Source organism: Pongo abelii, chromosome 15, assembly GCF_028885655.2.
Source record: "Pongo abelii isolate AG06213 chromosome 15, NHGRI_mPonAbe1-v2.0_pri, whole genome shotgun sequence".
NCBI classification, from domain to species: domain Eukaryota; kingdom Metazoa; phylum Chordata; class Mammalia; order Primates; family Hominidae; genus Pongo; species Pongo abelii.
In genome coordinates, this window is record NC_072000.2 from 83,957,377 (window position 1) to 83,981,246 (window position 23,870).

The 23,870-nt window shown below is 39.2% G+C and overlaps 1 protein-coding gene across 44 annotated transcripts in view; it reads left to right on the top strand.

The window, feature by feature from the left end:
- NRXN3 (neurexin 3) overlaps window positions 1-23,870 on the top strand; it is a 1,691,350-nt gene that overhangs the window by 1,527,119 nt on the left and 140,361 nt on the right. For 37 of the 44 annotated variants that reach the window (XM_054529674.2, XM_024231183.3, XM_054529687.2 and 34 more), the window contains 1 exon segment: window positions 1,455-1,762. The exons of 5 other annotated variants lie outside the window; for them this stretch is intronic. In XM_054529674.2, coding sequence (XP_054385649.2) covers window positions 1,455-1,762 — 308 coding nt within the window. 44 annotated transcript variants of the gene reach the window in all.

The window sequence follows — 23,870 nt, forward strand, 5'->3', positions numbered from 1 at the left end:
TTATACACCAGGAATTCAAGGATAGGTCAACATTGTGAAGCCTTGAAGACCATGTAATAGTGGTAGATTTTTAAAGCCCAAACATGACAATATCCCTCTATTCATATTGGAAATTATAAAGCAAAAAGCTTTATAATTTTGTTAAAAACACTTTTTATTAAGTAGCCATAAATAACAAAATTGTTTCTAGTTATTTCTAGCTAAGGTAATTCAGGTGATTAGATTAAGAATGAGTGGAGCATTGTTTGATCACTAAGTGGAGAAAACTTCAGAAGGCATATATTTAATTCCATTAATAAGTCTTTCTTTTTTCCTTTCTTCATATGGAAAAGCAAAATGAAGTAATCTGGAGACATAACAGTAAAGAAGGCCTTAGCATGTTGCTGTTCTGATAAATTGCAATAAATTTTAAAAAGCTCTTTGAGTTTTCTTGGGGAAAAAATCTCATACTTGAGAGAGAGTTTTGTAAGTAGAAAGAGTTGGGAGGTATTTTAGTTGGGTTTCATTCTTCTAAACTCTATACTGGTATGATTTTTCATTTTGATACTTTTCAGAGCAGTATAAATGGTGTCAAAGTGGGAACTCGAAATAAAGTGAACTATTGATATTCTTCAACTCATTAACACACCTCTATATCATTTTAAGGAGTTTTGTGTGTTGCTTTCTTCATTAATACCCATCCACTTTAAAAAATGTATTAAATCTGAAGGACAACTTCCCCAGGACTGGAGCATTACCAATATGCTTATATTTCATACTGAGGGAATAATTTAGTTGTGGGACCATAATCCATCCTCCTAAAAACAAATTAATAGAGATAGGAATTTATCTCTCATGATTTTGTTAAACAGAAAATAGAATATTATGCCCTATGAAGATTTATAGGAAATGATATGTTTGGTGACTAGTAGGTTCATTTTTACAAGTATGCAATTAATCCAAGTCTCTTAACTGAAATTTAATTTCAGCTAATTTAATTATCAGACCTGGTTTTTAAATTTAGTTTTCTGAGTCACCTCACTGAGTTTTTTTGGCCATATTTAATTCTTTTCATTCTCATTATTTTACTTCGTAGCTTTAAAAATTAATGCAGTAGGTATCTATAATTTATTCTGGTCATCACCTGATTTGAGTGTTTCTTTCTGTCATCCACAATTATATACCCAAGAAGACCATAATACTTCTTATCATTGAACCAAGATTTCTTCTTCCTCACTATGAAGGAATAGAGACTTGATTGTTCAAGTTATCAAAGATTTTCAGCTAGACAGTGGAAGAGATAACCATAATGAAATGTTACTTGCTAACATCAGTACTGAGGTTTTGTTGTCCATTTCTTCCTCCCCTTCAATCGCTCAGGGAAGCCTGTTATGATGCTTGGTCCATTCAGACCAGGTAAGGCAAACAAGGAAAACGTATGAGAATAATAATGTTTCCTCCACCCAACCCACTAGGCCGGCAGTTAACCATCTTCAACACTCAGGCGCAAATAGCCATTGGTGGAAAGGACAAAGGACGCCTCTTCCAAGGCCAACTCTCTGGGCTCTATTATGATGGTTTGAAAGTACTGAACATGGCGGCTGAGAACAACCCCAATATTAAAATCAATGGAAGCGTTCGGCTGGTTGGAGAAGTCCCATCAATTTTGGGAACAACACAGACGACCTCCATGCCACCAGAAATGTCTACTACTGTCATGGAAACCACTACTACAATGGCGACTACCACAACCCGTAAGAATCGCTCTACAGCCAGCATTCAGGTAGGCCTTTTTCCAAGTATTAATTGCGTCTGTATTTTTATGTTTGAAACATTGTTATCATGGTCATTGTTTTATGTAGCTAAAGAGTTTGAATTACTATGTAAGAAGGATGCCCGCAGATACTCATAGTAATGAGACCCAGCAGAAGAGAAAGGGGAAGTCATTGCTAAACAAGTCATAAAAGTCTGTGGCACTCCTGGGTTGTTATTCTTATTGTATTTATCACTGAAATAGTAAAGCTGTTATTCAAAATGAGCAATGGACTACACTTTCAGTATGAAATACTCTCTCCTTTAATTTTATTACCTTTTCTTTTCAAATAACAGAAAGGGAAAGGAGGGGAAGGAAAATTTGTTATCATATGAAAAGCTATATCCTAGTTCAATTTCATTCACATTCTCCAGATGGCTTTGCTATAACATGAATCGTTCATTATTGAGGTCAATGGGTACCATTAAATCAAGGGCAGTTAAAGTTAGAAGTGCAACTAATCCTTGTAAAATGCAGTCTTTATGTTTGTTATCAAATCCTGATTAATCATGTGTCAGGTTTGTGCCTATTTTGTTTTCTTTATATTTGATCGAGATACTAATTACAGTAGAAAATTTGAAGGTTTGAGTTTGGCTATACCGGAAGTCCTTGTGTTTGTGGCAATTTTTTTCCACTTGAAAGTAATTATATCCAAACTAAGCTTAATACTTTGCTGACTCCCTTGGCATTTCATAAATCTAGTTAGTAGGGGGTAGGAGGTTAACTGAATTATTAACCTTAAATGCTCTGGCATACCATAAGACATTCCAATCACTTCTGCGACAATTACTTACCCCTATCCTAGTTAGTGTTTATAGAAAAATCAGTAGATTAGCACTTGTCCTGTTTGCTTCTTAGTTTTAAGACATTATCCAGGAGCTCAATTGTGTCTTTAACATCACCTTTACATTGACTCCAATGGACATTGTTAACTTAAAGTCAATAATCAATTATACCACCTATGTGTTCCCATTTTTCAGAATTAAATGTATGTGAGCTAGGTAATGGTAAGTGTATTATGTGTTGCCTTCCTTTTTCCTTTTCCTTGAGCAGAAGTATCCAGACAGCTCTTTACATGGCTCCATAGTAACAATTTGAAGTTATATATGCTGACAATGTCATAAGGGCAATTTTATGGTTTTCAAAAGGCTTCTAAAAACCTGGTTAGCATAGTACTGTTACCATCACACATGCTATTACATGCATACCTACACACATGCTCATGAGAAAAAAAATAGCTATTCTCTACTGATATTAAACCAATAACTCCTGACACCTTGCTCTACTCACTAAAAAGAAGATAAAAGGCAATATATATTTCTATTATGACTCTCTCTAGCTCAAGAGCAGATCTGTTTATTGTTGGTGAAAGGATAGTTCTGTCTGCACAGGTCTTGGCAGACTTGTTTTGTTTCTGTCAGAATGTATTCTGCTAACTCTGTGAGAAGCAGAGAAGCAAATGGCTTTTTCTTCATAGGAATGGCTGGTCCTGTAGTTCTTTTTAAGGCCAAATTTTCACTGACCTTGAGATGATTTAATGTTACACAGGGATTCGGGAACCAAGCCGTAGTAATTATTGGGTTTTTGGCTTTCCCTCCTGTAGCACATACATACATGGGAATAAATTGGGTAAGTTCTTAAACTCTTTCCGCAAACTAAGAAAGTCAGAGCTTTAGAAGAAAAGTAGGGTCCAAGATCTTGCTAGTGATGATAACTCTGAACATTATAGAAGCTATAGCCATTTTAGAGGAGGTGAACAACTGGGAATGCCTTCTCCAACAGCCTCTCCCTGGCGTGTGTTTCTTTAAGTCCGGTAATAATCGAACTACATCTACATACTTTTCCTTTTACTTCTACCAAGTCTGCAAAAATGAGTTATAAACCTGTTGAGACTCTTTGGTTTTAAGGGTAAGTACATCCTCTTGGAGAAAAGCCAATAGCCTATAAGAATTGATTAGACTGGGATAAGGGATTTAAAAAGCCCTGGATTTTTTGAAAGACTAACTAGAGGAAATAACTTTGTGCCAAGGGTTTTGGAAATCTTTTTTGTTCTTGACCACTAGTCATCAGAACTCTGCCCTGTGCTCCATTAAAAACTTAAAAGCCTCATCTTCAAGGCTAGTCTGGTCTTAAACACATTCCATTCTGTTGATCACATTAAACCTATCTTAGGAATGGGGACCCAACAACTATTGGATTCTATTCAAGGTTTAGGACAATTCCCAGACTCTAGAGACTGCAGGTAAGGAAGGTCAGTCCTGGAAGCATTAATATGCCTATGTGACCCCACTACTTTTCTTAGATGAGGAGGATTCATAAAGTTCTGATCTCTGGGAGATACTTCAGAAGTGAGTGGGGAAAAAAAGGTAGGGAAGACTGGATTTCATATTCACCAGGCCCATTATTCACGTTTTTATCTATATGTGAAATCATAAATAGAACATTTTCCAAATGATACCACTGTTCTGTCCTCTTTTGCTAAATATAATAACATTGTTAAAGCAAAGTTTTCCTAAAATGAGACTCCTCTAGGACAAAGAAAATAAGCATGTGAGTCCACCAGTATAAAAACCTGTCTGTTCAAAAATCCTCTAGTTCTTTCTTAAAGCATAAGCAAAGGAAACATCCTTTCAGGAGTTCTTTTCTGGTCAACCTGAGTTAGTGTTGATTTCAGATCAAAGGAAACCTGTAAAGTGCTTTCAGTGCTGCTCTTAACTGTGTGTGAATGTGAACAAGTAGTTTTTGAGTTGGTATGTCTGTCTAGTGTTATAGCCTCTTAGAAGTAATTGGTGCTTTGATCTTTCTGATTCCATTTTGTTACAGGTAAGAGTGTAGAACTATCTGTGAATAACCTGGATGATGTTAATTTACTCATAGCAATCATGCCCAAGCATCAGGTCTTGATCCTACATTGAGAAGGATAGCTCTAGGTACTCTATTGAATTTTTAAAAATTTAAGATATGCATTGAGAAAGCAGGTGTGTGAGTGATAATTCTCAAGTAAAGGCCTGGTACTCCATAGGTGCTCAGTAAATATTTACTGAATACATCCGAAAACCAGACAGGCTTTATTACCTACTTTAGAGTCATTTAACAATGGAAGACAGCTTAGCTTGAGGAAAGTGTTTCCTCCACGGTGATCAGCGTGCTTTGGCCAAATTTGTCGTATTTTTCGGTAGTAAGGCTATAGCATAGTGATTCAGTGCATGTACTTGGAGCTAGATTAGCTGGGTTTAAAACTTTGTTCATCCTCATATTAGCTTACATGACCCCAGACAAGTCATGTAAGTTCTAGTTAACTATTGCTATGTAACAAACTTTCCCATAACTTGGTGGTGTAAAAAATTATGTCATTAGATCTCAAAATTCTGTGAGACAGAAATTTGGGCACGGTTCAGCAAGGCAATTCTTCTGCGCTGCCTAGAGAGATGATTGTGTTCACTCAGTGGCTGACTTTGCCTGGAGGGTCCGGCTTTATTCACATACCCTGTGCTTTGCTGGGTTAACTGGGAAGATGGGACTCAGCAGGGCCCTTTTCCCTCTCTATGTATTCTCTGGGATTCTCCTTGTGGTTTCTCCAGCAGAATAGATGGGCTCTATTTATAGAGGCTCAGGGCTTCCAGAGAGAGTAGTTCCAGAGGCAGGAAGTAGAGGGTGCCAGTTTTATATAGCCTGGGCTAGGTAACTGGCAGTGTCACTTGTACAATATGCTATTAGTCTAAATAGTCACAGAGCTTTCCCAGTTTTAGAGGAGGAGACATAAATATCACTTCTCAATAGGAGGAGGAGTAGCAATAATTTGCAACCAACTTACTAAGGCTACCACATTATAAAATAGGGAGGGTGGTATACTTCTAGTGGCTATGTTATATGATTCTCATAAGGATAACTGAGTTGATATAAGTAAAATGCTTAAAATAAGTGTACCATTCAGAGTAAGACTGCATGCGTTTTAACCATTATTAGTATATTCTGTTTCCCACAATTGGTGTATTAAATCAAGATCCCCTCAGGCAAATATCTGCCTCAGAAAATGGGGCTGTGACTACTGACAGTAGTGGCTATAGTTTAGAGTAGGGGCTAGGAAGTTTGGGGGAAATGGAGATTTGAAGGTGGATCCAAGTAGAATTTAGGGGCTGAAATTAGTCCTGGCAAATCAAAATTTCTATGATCTCAGGAACAGACTTCTCTGACACCTCACTACCCATCTTTAAATTTCTGTTTTATTTTAAACCAACTTAAAGTTCTATGAGTCTTTGTAAATATGTTCTGTTTACCCACATGTCTTTTAGGGTTGCAAAGAAGAGAAATCCAGGTTCCTTACCATCGTGGAATTTACAATCTAAATAGGGCAAGAGGGTTTGACATGAGCTATCGATATGAAGTAGTGACTCATGAATGGCTCTTTGTGTTGGGGATGGCAAATGTTGCATGGGGTTGCTTGGCTGGATCTCATGCACTCATTCTACTAGGCCTTGTTGTAAAAAGAGCACAACTGGACAGGTGGTGAGAGGAACATATTCCTGGTTGGTCAAATGTCAGCCAGAAGCTAAGTTGTTAAAAACAGAGATTATAATCTCTGGGAGAGATAGCCAAGTCCAAGTAGAACAGAGAATGCATAAAAGGGAATTTGTGAGTAGCAAGGGGTCCAGAATCAAAGTCTTGGCCTGAAACTTTGCCAACTGGGAGAGGGCCCAGAGGGGTAAACTGAATTGTGTTCCCTGTGTATCTTACTACCAGGAATGCCCCAATAATTGCACGAACACTTCCTCTGCAACTGACTCCAATATTGGTGGGTAATTATTATGGTGCTGATAGGTCAGCTTCTAAAATAGAAAAGTTCAATTCAGTCTACACTCAAATTCCTTGGTCTTCCTTCAGGGTAGAAGGAAAAAGTGAGAAACAAGAGTCTTTTACCACTAACGTGTATTCTTTTACCTTAAGCCTCCATCCTGAGTTATCAGCAGGAAAAAAAAAAAAAAAAAAGCTCAGTGTGTTCTGTGCAAATCACCATTTGGAATCATTTATAAACTATTTGCTGGATACTGATCATGACATACTTTTTCTGTGTCGGGCATTGGTAAAGTCACCTTGACATTGGCCACTGCTGCCTGAAAATTGCCAGAAAATCACAATGCTCAGCCTGGATTGGAACTATCCTTATAAATAGTCAAAATGAAAGACTTCAGAGGTTTGTGAGATTTCATTCTCAACTCAAGCTTCACAAACTTGGTGGTTGAATGTGAACCACTTTTGAAAATTCTAGAAGGAAGCCACAATTTCTCATGCTTTGTAAAAATTCTTATAGGCAAAGTACTTTTAGCTTTTCAATGTCAGACTGGAGACAGTGAGAAGCATGCTTCAGCCTTGATACTGCTGATTACAAAACAAAGAAAAAACTTTGGATTAAAATGTTGATCCTGCACAATGTCTGTTCTGGGTACAGTCTCAGTGTATTGAAGAGCATGGGCTTTTGCGTCAGAGTTCCTGAGTTGGACTCCAGGTTTTTCCAGTTACTTAACTGTATGTATAAGTCTGTTCTCACACTGCTATAAAAAACTACCTGAGACTAAGTAATTTATAAAGAAAAGAGGTTTAATTGACTCACAGTTCCGTATGGCTGGAGAGGCCTCAGGAAACTTACAATTATGGTGGCCGGAGAGAGAAAGGGGAGTGGGGAAACTGCCCCCATGATCCCCCCTCCCACCAGGACCCTCCCTCTACATGTGCGGATTATAATTTGAGATGAGATTTGGGTAGGGACACAGAGCCAAACCATATTACTGTATATCTCTGGGCAGGTGATTAGCCTCTCTAAGCCTCAGTTTTACTGTCTGTAAAAGTGGCCTTACAGTACCTTTCCCATAGGCTCCTTGTAAATAGTAAAGTGCAATCATGTGTGAAAAGCACCCCATAACTTTTCAGTAAAAATTTTCACATAAGGAAACCTCAACCTAAGGGACTCTCCCAGAACTCACAGATCTCCCTAGAGCTTAGCCTTCCTGTGGGGCTGGATAAGCCCAGGAACAATTTTATTTATACTCATACAAACTAACAAGGGCCTGGATCTCTTCTAAGGGCCCCAGATTGAATCAGAGCCCCAAGCTCATCAATCAGGAGAGATTGCTGCAGCAGGCTCTTTCATATTCTGGAGTGGGAATTGGCTTTGCTGAACAGTTACAACACATAGACTATTCTATTAGGTTGAAGTGTATGAAACTACTATTTTTGTAGATCAAAATGGTTAAATATTAGCAATATCACATGGTTCTACGATGACACACAGATTTACAGCATGTTGTTATCAATGGCACTTCGAGGCCCAGACTAGAACCTCAGATATTCTCCAGGTCTTCAAATAATCAAACTGCCTTGCACTGGGAGACAAGATAGATCCACCTTATCCCCAAATACTGTGCTATAGCAGGATGTAGATCACACTGTATCAAAACTAGTTTTACTTACCCAAAGAATTATCCCCTCTGGGTCCTTCCACCTTTTCCCTGCTGCCACCAGCTCGAGAGAAATGAGATAAGGAATCTACACAGTTTTCATCTCCTCTCTTTTACCACTAGACAACAGAGCCTCCAGGGGAAGTTTATTTTTAGGATCAGGGCTCAACTAATATTGATTAACAGCCTTACATAATGTGAGGCTCCAGGGTTTGTTCTTTTCCTGCCAAGCCTCATAACTGGAGAAGGCGCTGAAGATTTGTCAGTCTAATTAGACTTTAGCTGCCAGCCAAGAAATATCTTCTGTCTTCTCCTTACCCTTACGCAGGTACTTTCTCTTTCCCTCTTAGAGAATAATTTGGGGGGAAAGAAATTGCACTCTAATTTACTTGTTGCCTGGTAAGATTCTCTGGTGACATTTACTCTCTGGAATGGCACAGTTCTAACAACAACAGAAAAGGGAGCTTGATGGGTTTACCTTCCTCTTAAAGACTTAGATGTTGGCAGTACAAATAGGCAAGTGAAAAGAGCGCAGTGTAGTTTCTTTTCATCCTTCTTTTAATACGTAATTTTGGTGGATGGAACAGGTGCTTTCCAAAACTAGGTCTAGTCAATGAAAGGGTCCTGATGGCAGACAGGCTGGAAGTCTGAAAGCTCCCAGGAGAAGTCATAGAGATGCCCTTCCAATTAGGGTGTAATATTTACAGGATGGAATTTCCACCAGAACTACTAATAAAGTGCTGGCTCTTATTTCTAGGCATCTGAACAGCTGGGAGGGAAGTGGGGTCAGCTCTTGGCTACCCACGGGTGGAGGTCCCTGAGTGTTTTTAAACCTCAGGGTGGTTTTTCTAATTACCTAACAGACTCTTTAGCCAAATCTAAAGCCAAAATCCTTGCTGTGTGGCATATGGTTCTCCTCCTTCCTATTGCTCTGACCATATTTTCCACCACGTTGCTCCAATCACACAGGTCTTCTTGATCCTTCTTGAACACAGAGCCAGAAGAAGGGTGAAACCAGTGAGGTAGGATTATGCAATTGCAAGCTTAGATTTTCATCTTAAAATTGATATTTGACTTTTTGCTTTTGCAGATTTTTTTCCTGCATTAATATTGATTTAAAAATATTTCAGTAAAATATGACTGATCTCGAAAACAAAGCTTTAGCAAACCCCCGTTAAATCTTACACCTTAAGCGAGTTTCTCATTCAATCTTCTCAGCCCTGCCTGAATGTGCCAAGCATGCCTGTGCCTTTTCACCTGCCATTTCCTCTGCCTGCAACAGCCCTTCCCTCCTATTCACAGTACTCACTCCCTCACTTCACCCAGGTTTCCGCTTATATTGCACCTTCCAGAAAGGACCTCCTTGACCATCTGTAAAATACAACACTATCGCCTTTTCCTGTTTTGTTACCTCTCATAGCACTTATCACTGCCTGACATTATAGCTCACATTTATTTGTTTATTGTCCCTATTTAGTAGATTGTGAGTTCTAGGATGGCAAGATCTTTATTTTAGACACTATAATAACACAGTGCCTAGAATAGTAGTGAGCACAGAGTAATATGCAGTCAATGTTGGTTGAAAGGTATGAATAGTCAACCATCCACCAGTACCTTCTCAGGGAGTCCACAGGCCACACAATATTTACAGGCTGAATCCAAGCCCCTGTTTCCCAGGACCCACTCCCTCATGAGGCTCACCAGTGAGGGTGGGCATCACTGGTTTTGCCGCTCTTGGGTCTTTGCTCTAGGAATAAGGAGTCCCAGAGATACCTCCTTGTCTCTGGTATGTAAGATTATTTTTGTTAGCTTCCAGTCTTGTTGCTCAGCCAGAAGCAAGGGCTAATTCTAGCACATACAGTTTTCAAATCACTTTTAGAAATGTAATATCACCCACCTTTCCCTTTCCAGTTTCTTCTTCTTCCTTTCCAAATAACTTAATCCTTAATTCTCCTAAAACCCGCTTGCAAATATATGCAAATAAAAATTACTTGGTAAGGATGGAAAATTAACTTGAGGCTTTTTTACTTTTTTTCTATGTGTTTGGGTAGATTTTAGGAGCCTCCTACCTGCTTCTAGTTACTGTCTTTTTTTTTTTTTTTTTTTTGGTCTGTTGGGAAAAGGGCTTGTAGGGTGCCTGCATAAACTGGCCATAAAAATATGGGACAATAAGTTGTTGAAAGCCACAAGAGGCCTCTGAGGAGGAAAGCCTCCTAATTGCCATCATGTTCCCATGCTCAGAGCGAGATCTGCTCTCTTATCTGTAAACACTGTGTTCAAAGGAGAAAGACTCTCCTTTGAAGCATTGAAATGTGGCCAGATATGCCGGCTCCTAGTGAGGCCCACTCCCCCAAGCTGCTCTCCGATAAATTAAAGAATAAATCAGTAGTTAATTTTATGCTGCTTCAGCACAAAGAAAATTTACCTAAACTGCCATTGCTATAGATTAGGTGTATGACACACCACCCCCCTTTCACCGTTTCACCCCTGAACATCTGCTTCTTAGATCTAAGTGATTGTACTCAATAAATAGTGTGGAGATCAGAGCTTGGCGCATTTGCAGCCTCCATTTTATACTTGGCCGCCTGGCACCCCACTCTTTATGCACTCTTAACCTGTATTTTCTCATTCATTTGTCGCCACCAGACGTCAGGTACCCTATGGGTGGTGCTCAGGCTGGTCCCCAACATTGATCTAATGGCTGAGTATATTGTGTGAGCACAATTTATTCATGTCGGAAACCCTATAATTTGACTGGCCCCATATTTACCCATTTTTAGTGATAATTTGAAAGAACATTGATGATTGAGAGAAGAAGCCATAGCTTTGTTGCTCATCATTGGACATTTAGAGCCTAGAATGGTGCCTGCCACAAAGCAGGGCTCAAAAATATCAGTTGAAGAAAAATAAATGTGTTAAATGAATGAAAGTAAGTTAAGCAAATGCTTATCATCAGAGTGAACAGGCAGTGGGGGCCAATATTATTTATTTACAAAGTAGGCAAAGGCAGTTAGGAGGAAGCAGCCTGGTACAGAGGAAAGCGCATTGAAGCAGGCATCAGGAGACTTAGCTCGTGACTGGAGAAGTGCTTAAAACCGTGACTCTAGGCAGACCTTCATTTCCAGCTGTAGAATTTTGGCCAGGGTTCTTTGTGGAGCTGTTTTTTTATTATCTGAAATACGGGGATGATTTCCAACTTCAAAGGTAGGTTAAGATAATATAAGTCAAGGGCTTAAATGGGTGGGGCTCAATCAAAGATTATTATTGCTGCTGTCTTAAATGGGATTACAATCTAGGTCTCAGCTGATAAACCAGTATTGCAACTATATTTTCTTTTTTATTCTGTTGCTAGTTTGTGGTCTCTGATATGGCAATTAGCTTCCTTGGGCCTATGCTCTTTCCTCATAAAAAAAAGTTTCATTTTAACATTATCTAACATAGTGTCTTTCACATACACACAGAGACAGTTAAATGTAGGGATAAATGAATTAGAAGAAGTAAAAGAAAGGAAAAATTGAGAAGGAGAGGAAGACAGCAGAGATGCTCTGTAATTATTGCTATAAGAATTATGTGCCCATTTCATGGATTTGTACGGCTTAGGTTGAGAGAGATGAATAAAACATCTTTGATATAATTAAAATCATAATATAAATAATATTTTTTCTATATCTCCCCTCTTTGCTGAAAGCTATTGGATGAGGCATCACAATGACTACTTCTATGTAAAAGGTAGATTATAGATGGCCTTCTGCATATGTGGGATTGCATCTGCATTCAACCAACTGTGGATCAAAAATATTTTTAAAAAATTGTGTCTATACTGAACATGTACAGACTTTTGTCTTATTATTCCCTAAACAATACAGTATAACAACTATTTACCTAGCATTTACATTGTACTAGATATTATAAGTAACCTAGAGATGATTTATAATGCACAGGAAGATGTGTATAGGTTACATGCAAATACTATGCCATTTTATATTGAGGACTTGAGGATTTTGGCATCCATGGGAGGTCCTGGAACCAATCAATCCCCCACAGATGCTGAGGAATGACTGTACTTGATAAATGTCTCTTGAATTATCCAAAAAAAAAAAAAAAAGCCAATGGTTTCAATTTAAACTGAGGTTCAAGAATTGTTTTTTTTTTTCTGAAAATATATCATGTTCTATTTATATATAATAGGAAAACGACTTCAAGCAGCAATCGTCACTTGCCAGGCATCAAGGTGGATATTTCCACTATGTCTATGAGAAGGCAGTGGGAGGGGTGGGATGTGTTTTCATACCTTTCTGGTGCATGTTTGAATGATTGTAAAAATTAGAAACACACTGAGGCTGTTATGACAGCCTCGCCTTTTGAAACCTTCTAATTAATGCCTTCGGTTGTCTAGAGAGCTTGTTCTGTTAGCTAAATGGTGAATGTAAGGTTCTCCTTGATTTTCCCATCATTCATGGATGAAATAATTGGGGAAATAAAATGATTGGGGAAATAAATGCACACCACGTCTGTGGTGGCTAGCAGTCACTGAGAGAATTACTTGATGGGAATTTGATTGACTTGTGTGTATAATGCAACCTCTTATATCTCTGGCCCCATGTTATTGTGTGTGTGTGTGTGTGTGTGTGTCTATGAGAGAGAGAGACAGGGAGAGAGGGAGGATGTTCGTGTGTTTGCTTGCACTATGGAGAACAGTGCTTCTTAAACTTTAATGTCTGTACACAGATCACCTGGGTAATCTTATTAAGCACAGATTTTAATTCACGTCCAGGGTGGCATCTCAGATCGTGCACTTCTAACAAGCTCCCAGATGATCTCATGCTGCAGATATGTGTACCTCACTATAGAATATAGAGCAAGGCTCTAGGAAATATTTACAGTTCCTTGCTGAGTAATCATGGTATCTGTTTACCTATCTCTTCCAAATGGTCTTCCCAAACTTAGCTCAGTTCTCTTCAAGACAGGAAATTTTGTTAATCCAAAGTATTATGTAAGTGAAAGGGTGGATACCCCACTAAGGATTAGCAGAGAAAACTGTATCCCATCAGACAGTGCTGCTCCAGGTTTCAGATGCCCCTTCTTCCTGTCCCTTACTTTACTGCATACCCCCAAGGCAGATGGAAAAAAAAGTAGGTAGAATTTAACTTGTCATAATATTTATCCCCCTTTCTGAGAGGTGACCTGCAATGGAAGCAAAAGGATGTGAATGATTTTAATCCACAGTAACAATGGAGAACCATTCCTGACCATCTCAAGCAGTATAAATGTATAAAATGACAGATTTTTCTGCTCTGCCTCTCCACTTTCTCCTCCCAGATACTGAGAGAGACACATATTCATGCACCCACAACTCACACTATAATGCACAATGAAATTTCACCCAGCCTTTATCTCGGGGCTGCTGTTCTGATGATTAATGCCCCACTGGCTGGGAAACTATCCCACTGAAGACAGACAAGGAGAGAGGAAGATGCATGAAATATATCTCTGAGGCCATTTCTCATTATTATTATTACCATTATTTGTTCCTTACTACCCTATCTATCTTGTTAGAGAATGCTTGATCTATTGGCAAGGGGGAGGGGATGACATTTGAAAGCAGGTTTTATGAGGGAGAAATGAACAAGGACAAAGAGAGAAATAGACAGTTTTTATGAAAGAGAATTAACCTGGATGGGGTTTTTGTTATGATTGTTGTCCTTTATTTGGGGGTTTGTTTGTTTTATTATTGCTGTTGTTTTCCATCTAAAGTCAAAAATAATAGATGCCTCCATCTGTGGCTTCTGATTTTTTTCCCTAGGGATTTATTTTTGCATGTGTTCTTTTGTCTTTATTGAGTCTCTGTCTGCTAGAATCAATATGATATACCTGATGCAAATGGTATCCCTGACCACTTATGCAAAAAAACAGAATAATTTCGTTGCTCTGTAACATCCTTAATATAATTACCTCCATATCCTGGTTGATTTCAAGCTTTTGAAAGGGCTACTTAAAAAAAAAAATAAAAATCTATTTATGTATTGTATAAACCACAGTGTCTGATTCTCTCCTGTTTCTCATTCAAAGAAAGGGTGACTGCTAAATGATTTCTGGCTCTGTCATTTAAGAAGACTGCACAGCAGTGGTCCTAGTTGGGAAGTTGGGACCACAATAAGAGTGCTATTGTAACACATGTGTCTACTGATAAAATGGCAAATTCATCAGCCTAGACAAGGAGTACTATGATCTGATTTAAAAAATGCTGTACTTCCACAGTCCAGTTTATGAGGACATGAGATATATAACTGAGGTGCCCCCATGTTACTTCAATTTTAGTTTGATTTTGAATTTGATTAACAAATATTTGAGTTATTTGAGTGCTTAGTATGGGCTAAGTACTGTCCTGGGCACTTGAACAACATCAGTAAACAGACAAAAACCCTCTTTTCTTATGGAGAATATTTTCCATTCCACAAACTTTGGGTGTCTCATAAGTGCAAGACTTTGGAGAAATAAATAAAGAATGAAATAGAAATTTTTCTACTTTATAGGAATACACAGTCTGGTACTGTTCTTAAATATTTTCAGACTACAAGCAGATTCACTTGTAGCCCAGTTTTTTACAAAAACTTTTTAGCATGCTGATTGATTGGCTAGTACAGTTGCAAAGGCAGCAGCCATCTATATTTACAGAGGTCTATTCCAAGAATAGGGTCTTTAATTTCTATTCAAAAAAGACCAAATTTCAAATGTAAACAATATATGTTTGGACTAAAAAAGATGGAAACCGTAAAGCAAGTTACAATAAAGTGATTGAAACATATTTTGGTCCTGGAGACTAAATTTGCAATGTTTATAGCAAATTATCTTCTTGTGTTGGTTTGAGATTATAGTTTTATGGAATGTTTATATTGGAAGAATCTCAGAGATTGAGCCCCACACAACTAGATGAGCTTCAGAGATGGGCCATTCTGGTTTCAAGTACTAGTTTCATTGCTCAAAGCTCTATGTCCAGGGACAAATTGCTCAACCACTTTATAAAAAATGTAAACAATAGGGAATTTCACATTTTAATTAATTTCATTTATTTATTTATTTATTATTATACTTTAGGTTTTATGGTACATGTGCGCAATGTGCAGGTTAGTTACATATGTATACATGTGCCATGCTGGTGCGCTGCACCCACTAACTCGTCATCTAGCATTAGGTATATCTCCCAATGCTATCCCTCCCCCCTCCCCCCACCCCACAACAATCCCCAGAGTGTGATGTTCCCCTTCCTGTGTCCATGTGTTCTCATTGTTCAATTCCCACCTATGAGTGAGAATATGCGGTGTTTGGTTTTTTGTTCTTGCGATAGTTTACTGAGAATGATGATTTCCAATTTCATCCATGTCCCTACAAAGGACATGAACTCATCATTTTTTGTGGCTGCATAGTATTCCATGGTGTATATGTGCCACATTTTCTTAATCCAGTCTATCATTGTTGGACATTTGGGTTGGTTCCAAGTCTTTGCTATTGTAAATAATGCCGCAATAAACATACGTGTGCATGTGTCTTTATAGCAGCATGATTTATAGTCCTTTGGGTATATACCCAGTAATGGGATGGCTGGGTCAAATGGAATTTCTAGTTCTAGATCCCTGAGGAATCGCCACACTGACTTCCACAAGGGTTGAACTAGTTTACAGTCCCACCAACAGTGTAAAAGTGTTCCTATTTCTCCACATCCTCTCCAGCACCTGTTGTTTCCTGACTTTTTAATGATTGCCATTCTAACTGGTGTGAGATGGTATCTCGTTGTGGTTTTGATTTGCATTTCTCTGATGGCCAGTGACGGTGAGCATTTTTTCATGTGTCTTTCGGCTGCATAAATGTCTTCTTTCGAGAAGTGTCTGTTCATGTCCTTCGCGCACTTTTTGATGGGGTTGTTTTTTTCTTGTAAATTTGTTTGGGTTCATTGTAGATTCTGGATATTAGCCCTTTGTCAGATGAGTAGGTTGCGAAAATTTTCTCCCATTTTGTAGGTTGCCTGTTCACTCTGATGGTAGTTTCTTTTGCTGTGCAGAAGCTCTTTAGTTTAATTAGATCCCATTTGTCAATTTTGGCTTTTGTTGCCATTGCTTTTGGTGTTTTAGACATGAAGTCCTTGCCCATGCCTGTGTCCTGAATGCTACTGCCTAGGTTTTCTTCTAGGGTTTTTATGGTTTTAGGTCTAACGTTTAAGTCTTTAATCCATCTTGAATTGATTTTTGTATAAGGTGTAAGGAAGGGATCCAGTTTCAGCTTTCTACATATGGCTAGCCCGTTTTCCCAGCACCATTTATTAAATAGGGAATCCTTTCCCCATTGCTTGTTTTTGTCAGGTTTGTCAAAGATCAGATAGTTGTAGATATGTGGCGTTATTTCTGAGGGCTCGTTCTGTTCCATTGATCTATATCTCTGTTTTGGTACCACTACCATGCTGTTTTGGTTACTGTAGCCTTGTAGTATAGTTTGAAGTCAGGTAGTGTGATGCCTCCAGCTTTGTTCTTTTGGCTTAGGATTGACTTGGCGATGCGGGCTCTTTTTTGATGCCATATGAACTTTAAAGTAGTTTTTTCCAATTCTGTGAAGAAAGTCATTGGTAGCTTCATGGGGATGGCATTGAATCTGTAAATTACCTTGGGCAGTATGCCATTTTCACGATATTGATTCTTCCTACCCATGAGCATGGAATGTTCTTCCATTTGTTTGTATCCTCTTTTTTATTTCCTTGAGCAGTGGTTTGTAGTTCTCCTTGAAGAGGTCCTTCACGTCGCTTGTAAGTTGGATTCCCAGGTATTTTATTCTCTTTGAAGCAATTGTGAATGGGAGTTCACTCATGATTTGGCTGTTTGTCTGTTATTGATGTATAAGAATGCTTGTGATTTTTGTACATTGATTTTGTATCCTGAGACTTTGCTGAAGTTGCTTATCAGCTTAAGGAGATTTTGGGCTGAGACAATGGAGTTTTCTAGATATAACATCATGTCATCTGCAAACAGTGACAATTTGACTTCCTCTTTTCCTAATTGAATACCCTTTATTTCCTTCTCCTGCCTAATTGCCCTGGCCAGAACTTCCAACACTGTTGAATAGAAGTGGTGAGAGAGGGCATCCCTGTCTTGTGCCAGTTTTCAAAGGGAATGCTTCCAGTTTTTCCCCATTCAGTATGATATTGGCTGTGGGTTTACCATAGATGGCTCTTATTATTTTGAGATATGTCCCATCAATACCTAATTTATTGAGAGTTTTTAGCATGAAGGGTTGCTGAATTTTGTCAAAGGCCTTTTCTGCATCTATTGAGATAATCATGTGGTTTTTGTCTTTGGTTCTGTTTATATGCTGGATTACATTTATTGATTTGCATATATTGAACCAGCCTTGCATCCCAGGGATGAAGCCCACTTGATCATGGTGGATAAGCTTTTTGATGTGCTGCTGGATTCGGTTTGCCAGTATTTTATTGAGGATTTTTGCATCAATGTTCATCAAGGATATTGCTCTAAAATTCTCTTTTTTGGTTGTGTCTCTGCCCGGCTTTGGTATCAGGATGATGCTGGCCTCCTCATAAAATGAGTTAGGGAGGATTCCCTCTTTTTCTATTGATTGGAATAGTTTCAGAAGGAATGGTACCAGCTCCTCCTTGTACCTCTGGTAGAATTTGGCTGTGAATCCATCTGGTCCTGGACTTTTTTTGGTTGGTAAGCTATTGATTATTGCCACAATTTCAGCTCCTGTTATTGGTCTATTCAGAGATTCAACTTCTTCCTGGTTTAGTCTTGGGAGGGTGTATGTGTTGAGGAATTTATCCATTTCTTCTAGATTTTCTAGTTTATTTGCGTAGAGGTGTTTGTAGTATTCTCTGATGGTAGTTTGTATTTCTGTGGGATCGGTGGTGATATCCCCTTTATCATTTTTATTGCATCTATTTGATTCTTCTCTCTTTTTTTCTTTATTAGTCTTGCTAGCGGTCTATCAATTTTGTTGATCCTTTCAAAAAACCAGCTCCTGGATTCATTAATTTTTTGAAGGGTTTTTTTGTGTCTCTATTTCCTTCAGTTCTGCTCTGATTTTAGTTATTTCTTGCCTTCTGCTAGCTTTTGAATGTGTTTGCTCTTGCTTTTCTAGTTCTTTTAATTGTGATGTTAGGGTGTCAATTTTGGATCTTTCCTGCTTTCTCTTATGGGCATTTAGTGCTATAAATTTCCCTCTACACACTGCTTTGAATGCATCCCAGAGATTCTGATATGTTGTGTCTTGGTTCTCATTGGTTTCAAAGAACATCTTTATTTCTGCCTTCATTTCGTTATGTACCCAGTAGTCATTCAGGAGCAGGTTGTTCAGTTTCCATGTAGTTGAGCGGTTTTGAGTGGGATTCTTAATCCTGAGTTCTAGCTTGATTGCACTGTGATCTGAGAGATAGTTTGTTATAATTTCTGTTCTCTTACATTTACTGAAGAGAGCTTTACTTCCAAGTATGTGGTCAGTTTTGGAATAGGTGTGGTGTGGTGCTGAAAAAAATGTATATTCTATTGATTTGGGGTGGAGAGTTCTGTAGATGTCTGTTAGGTCCGCTTGGTGCAGAGCTGAGTTCAATTCCTGGGTATCCTTGTTGACTTTCTGTCTCGTTGATCTGTCTAATGTTGACAGTGGGGTGTTAAAGTCTCCATTATTAATGTGTGGGAGTCTAAGTCTCTTTGTAGGTGACTCAGGACTTGCTTTATGAATCTGGGTGCTCCCGTATTGGGTGCATATATATTCAGGATAGTTAGCTCTTCTTGTTGAATTGATCCCTTTACCATTATGTAATGGCCTTCTTTGTCTCTTTTGATCTTTGTTGGTTTAAAGTCTGTTTTATCAGAGACTAGGATTGCAACCCCTGCCTTTTTTTGTTTTCCATTTGCTTGGTAGATCTTCCTCTATCCTTTTATTCTGAGCCTATGTGTGTCTCTGCACGTGAGATGGGTTTCCTGAATACAGCACACTGATGGGTCTTGAGTCTTTATCCAATTTGCCAATCTGTGTCTTTTAATTGGAGCATTTAGTCCATTTACATTTAAAGTTAATATTGTTATGTGTGAATTTGATCCTGTCATTATGATGTTAGCTGGTTATTTTGCTCCTTAGTTGATGCAGTCTCTTCCTAGTCTCGATGGTCTTTACATTTTGGCATGGTTTTGCAGCAGCTGGTATCGGTTGTGCCTTTCCATGTTTAGCACTTCCTTCAGGAGCTCTTTTAGGGCAGGCCTGGTGGTGACAAAATCTCTCAGCATTTGCTTGTCTGTAAAGGATTTTATTTCTCCTTCATTTAGGAAGCTTAGTTTGGCTGGATATGAAATTCTGGGTTGAAAATTCTTTTCTTTAAGAATGTTGAATATTGGCCCCCACTCTCTTCTGGCTTGTAGAGTTTCTGCTGAGAGATCCGCTGTTAGTCTGATGGGCTTCCCTTGGAGGGTAACCCGACCTTTCTCTCTGGCTGCCCTTAACATTTTTTCCTTCATTTCAACTTTGGTGAATCGGACAATTATGTGTCTTGGAGTTGCTCTTCTCGAGGAGTATCTTTGTGGCATTCTCTGTATTTCCTGAATCTGAATGTTGGCCTGCCTTGCTAGATTGGGGAAGTTCTGGATAATATCCTGCAGAGTGTTTTCCAACTTGGTTCCATTCTCCCCATCACTTTCAGGTACACCAATCAGACGTAGATTTGGTCTTTTCACATAGTCCCACATTTCTTGGAGGCTTTGCTCATTTCTTTCTATTCTTTTTTCTCTAAACTTCCCTTCTCGCTTCATTTCATTCATTTCATATTCCATGGCTGATACCCTTTCTTCCATATGATCACATCGGCTCCTGAGGCTTCTGCATTCTTCACGTAGTTCTTGAGCCTTGGTTTTCAGCTCCATCAGCTCCGTTAAGCACTTCTCTGTATTGGTTATTCTAGTTATACATTCTTCTAAATTTTTTTCAAAGTTTTCAACTTCTTTGCCTTTGGTTTGAATATCCTCCCGTAGCTCAGAGTAATTTGATCGTCTGAAGCCTTCTTCTCGCAGCTCGTCAAAGTCATTCTCCGTCCAGCTTTGTTCCCTTGCTGGTGAGGAACTGCGTTCCTTTGGAGGAGGAGAGGCACTCTGCTTTTTAGAGTTTCCAGTTTTTCTGCTCTGTTTTTTCCCCATCTTTGTGGTTTTATCTACTATTGGTCTTTGATGATGGTGATGTACAAATGGGTTTTTGGTGTGGATGTCCTTTCTGTTTGTTAGTTTTTCTGCTCTGTTTTTTCCCCATCTTTATGGTTTTATCTACTTTTGGTCTTTGATGATGGTGATGTACAGATGGGTTTTTGGTGTGGATGTCCTTTCTGTTTTTTAGTTTTCCTTCTAACAGACAGGACCCTCAGCTGCAGGTCTGTTGGAGTACCCGGCTGGCCGTGTGAGGTGTCAGTCTGCCCCTGCTGGGGGGTGCCTCCCATTTAGGCTGCTCAGGGGTCAGGGACCCACTTGAGGAGGCAGTCTGCCCGTTCTCAGATCTCCAGCTGCGTGCTGGGAGAACCACTGCTCTCCTCAAAGCTGTCAGACAGGGACATTTAAGTCTGCAGAGCTGTGCCCTGCCCCCAGAGGTGGAGCCTACAGAGGCAGGCAGGCCTCCTTGAGCTGTGGTGGGCTCCACCCAGTTCGAGCTTCCAGGCTGCTTTGTTTACCTAAGCAAGCCTGGGCAATGGCGGGCGCCCCTCCCCCAGCCCTGCTGCTGCCTTGCTGTTTGATCTCAGACTGCTGTGCTAGCAATCAGCGAGACTCCGTGGGCGTAGGACCCTCCGAGCCAGGTGCGGGCTATAATCTCCTGGTGCACCGTTTCCTAAGCCTGTTGGAAAAGCACAGTATTCGGGTGGGAGTGGCCCGATTTTCCAGGTGCCGTCTGTCACCCCTGGAAACGGAACTCCCTGACCCCTTGTGCTTCCCGAGTGAGGCAATGCCTCGCCCCTGCTTCGGCTGGCGCACGGTGCACTCACCCACTGACCTGCGCCCACTGTCTGGCACTCCCTAGTGAGATGAACACGGTACCTCAGATGGAAATGCAGAAATCACCCGTCTTCTGCGTTGCTCACGCTGGGAGCTGTAGACCAGAGCTGTTCCTATTTGGCCATCTTGGCTCCTCCAGCCTTTAATTTATTTTTATCTAAACAATATATTCACATAGTTCATTTTTAGTATTAGTATATATATATATATATATATCTTATTTATTTATTTATTTATTTATAGAGATGAGGTCTTACTTTATTTCCCAGGCTGATCTTAAACTCCTGGGCTCAAGTGATCCTCCTGCGTTGGAGTGCTGGGATTAGAGGTGTGAGCCACTGTGGTTGGCCTACGTATATTTACAGCCACATAATTTAAAACCTTGAATTGTGCCTAGATATCCCCTTTGGGGAAAAGGCATCACTTTAGCTGCTAGAGTGCTGGCTGATGGCTGTTGGCTAAATTCTTCACCAAGAACTGCCTTTGACTATTGAAGCCACCTTGCCTAAGGTCAAGCCCCTTCCTGAAGGGTGGCCCATATCCAATTAATGATGGATGATGGAGCTGGGGGGATCTATCAAGACTCAGCCCATTGTCTCAAGACTGGATAACTGGGAAGGGCCTTTTAGCTAGAGAGTTTCCTAAGGCCAGCTGAGGTCTCTATTGCATGAATGTTCACCTCCCCCTTCTGCCCAGACTCTGATGTCACTCTCCCCAAACTTCCCAAATATGATACTGGGCCTCAGACTTTGTTTTCTGAAAACCCAGCTGACAATAGCATCGTGAGACTTAAAATATGAAAACAACAATAACAAAAGAAAAATAGTAGTATCTTTCTAACCTTGCCCTAAGGTCCTGCTCTATACCAGTAACCCTTTTATATCCTTTTCAGACATTTCCCTTCATAGTTCTAGCAATATGCTTGCATCTCTATTTCTTGACTTTTTAAGTTTTACATATTAACTAATGACTTCTGCTTCTGGAAGTAAAAGTTTAGCTTTATTATGCTCTCCCTGCCCTACAACCCACACACACTTTTTTACCTTCCAGTTTCCCAGTAAAATTCTGTCACATTTCGATTAAATAAATGTTCAGAGTTTGTTATTATGACTTTGTAATAAATATCGCCTATTGAAAACAATGTAAGATCATACATGAACTGACTTGTTCCACAACTGTTCACCAGCTGCATAGAATGTGCCAGACACTGTTCTAGAGACTGGGGATACAGCAGTGAAAATCAACAGACTATATGTCTACCTCTGACAAAACATTCTACTGTTATGACTATTTCTGGTTTCCTGTAACTCTTTGTTAATGAATACCCTTGTTATCTCATTAGCTTATTTTTCTAGCTACCCATCAGTGCTACAGCCAACAGGTACAAAAGACCTCACAAGATAAACAGACAGGACTCCATTATTTCTTTTTCTGTCTTGGAGGTCTCCCTTCTGGAGTTATCTCACCTGCTGCTCTAGTCTGGGCTGGGCGCTCGCTGAGCCTGTCTCACAGCTATCATCCTGCGTCTTCCTTGCTCCTCATGCTGGAAAATCCCTGGGCCCTGCTCCTGTATTAAATCCTAGTTTCAGCTCTATTTCCTCATTTTCAAGGTGCACATTGTCCTGTAGCCTCCTGAGAAAGGATAGCTAAAAAATAAAATCATTGAGACATTGCTCATCTGAAGAATGTTTTATTCCGTTCTCACCCTTGATGATAATTTGCCTGGGAAGGACTTGTATGTTGGAAATTATCTTCACTAATAAATTTAAAAGCATCCGTCCAATGTTTTTGGGCATCCAGTGTTGCAGCTGTTGACATCACAGTTTGGTGTCTAATTCCTTGAATGCACCAATTTTTACTTTTTTTTTTTTTTTTCTCTCTCTCTGAAATCTCCTTATCAATGGACCTCAAAGTAGCACTTACAACTCAGGTCTCTGGAACCATATGCTGCTGCCCTCTGTAGTTCTTGCTTTTGTATAGTTGTGGTTATTTGCCAATTAGCTGCCCTGTGTTGGCATCCTGACTTTGGTATGATATTTGACCAGCTAAGCTATTACTAAACTATAACACACACACACATACACACACACACAAAATGAATAACGATAGTTAATTAGCATAAAGTTTTGAGGGTAACCAACATGGTGTAGTAGAGATCTGAGATATATATATATATACACACACACACATATACACATACACATACACACACACACACACACACACATATATATATATGAACATTATTGGGGAAACTGAAAAAATAAATAAGGGCTCTTAAGGGAATACAAAAAAGAGTTGAACATTTTGCCTTGGGGTTAGAGAGGGAATTGGTGGTACAGTAATTCTTACTGGAATTGTGTAGTGACAGCTAGTTTATACATATGTATATGTATGTATATGTGTATATACATGTATATACATGTATGTATATGTGTATGTATATACATGTATGTATATACATGTATGTATGTATATACATGTATGTATGTATATACATGTATGTATATATGTATGTATATACATGTATGTATATATGTATGTATATACACATGTATGTATATATGTATAATGTATATATGTATGTATATTTGTATATAT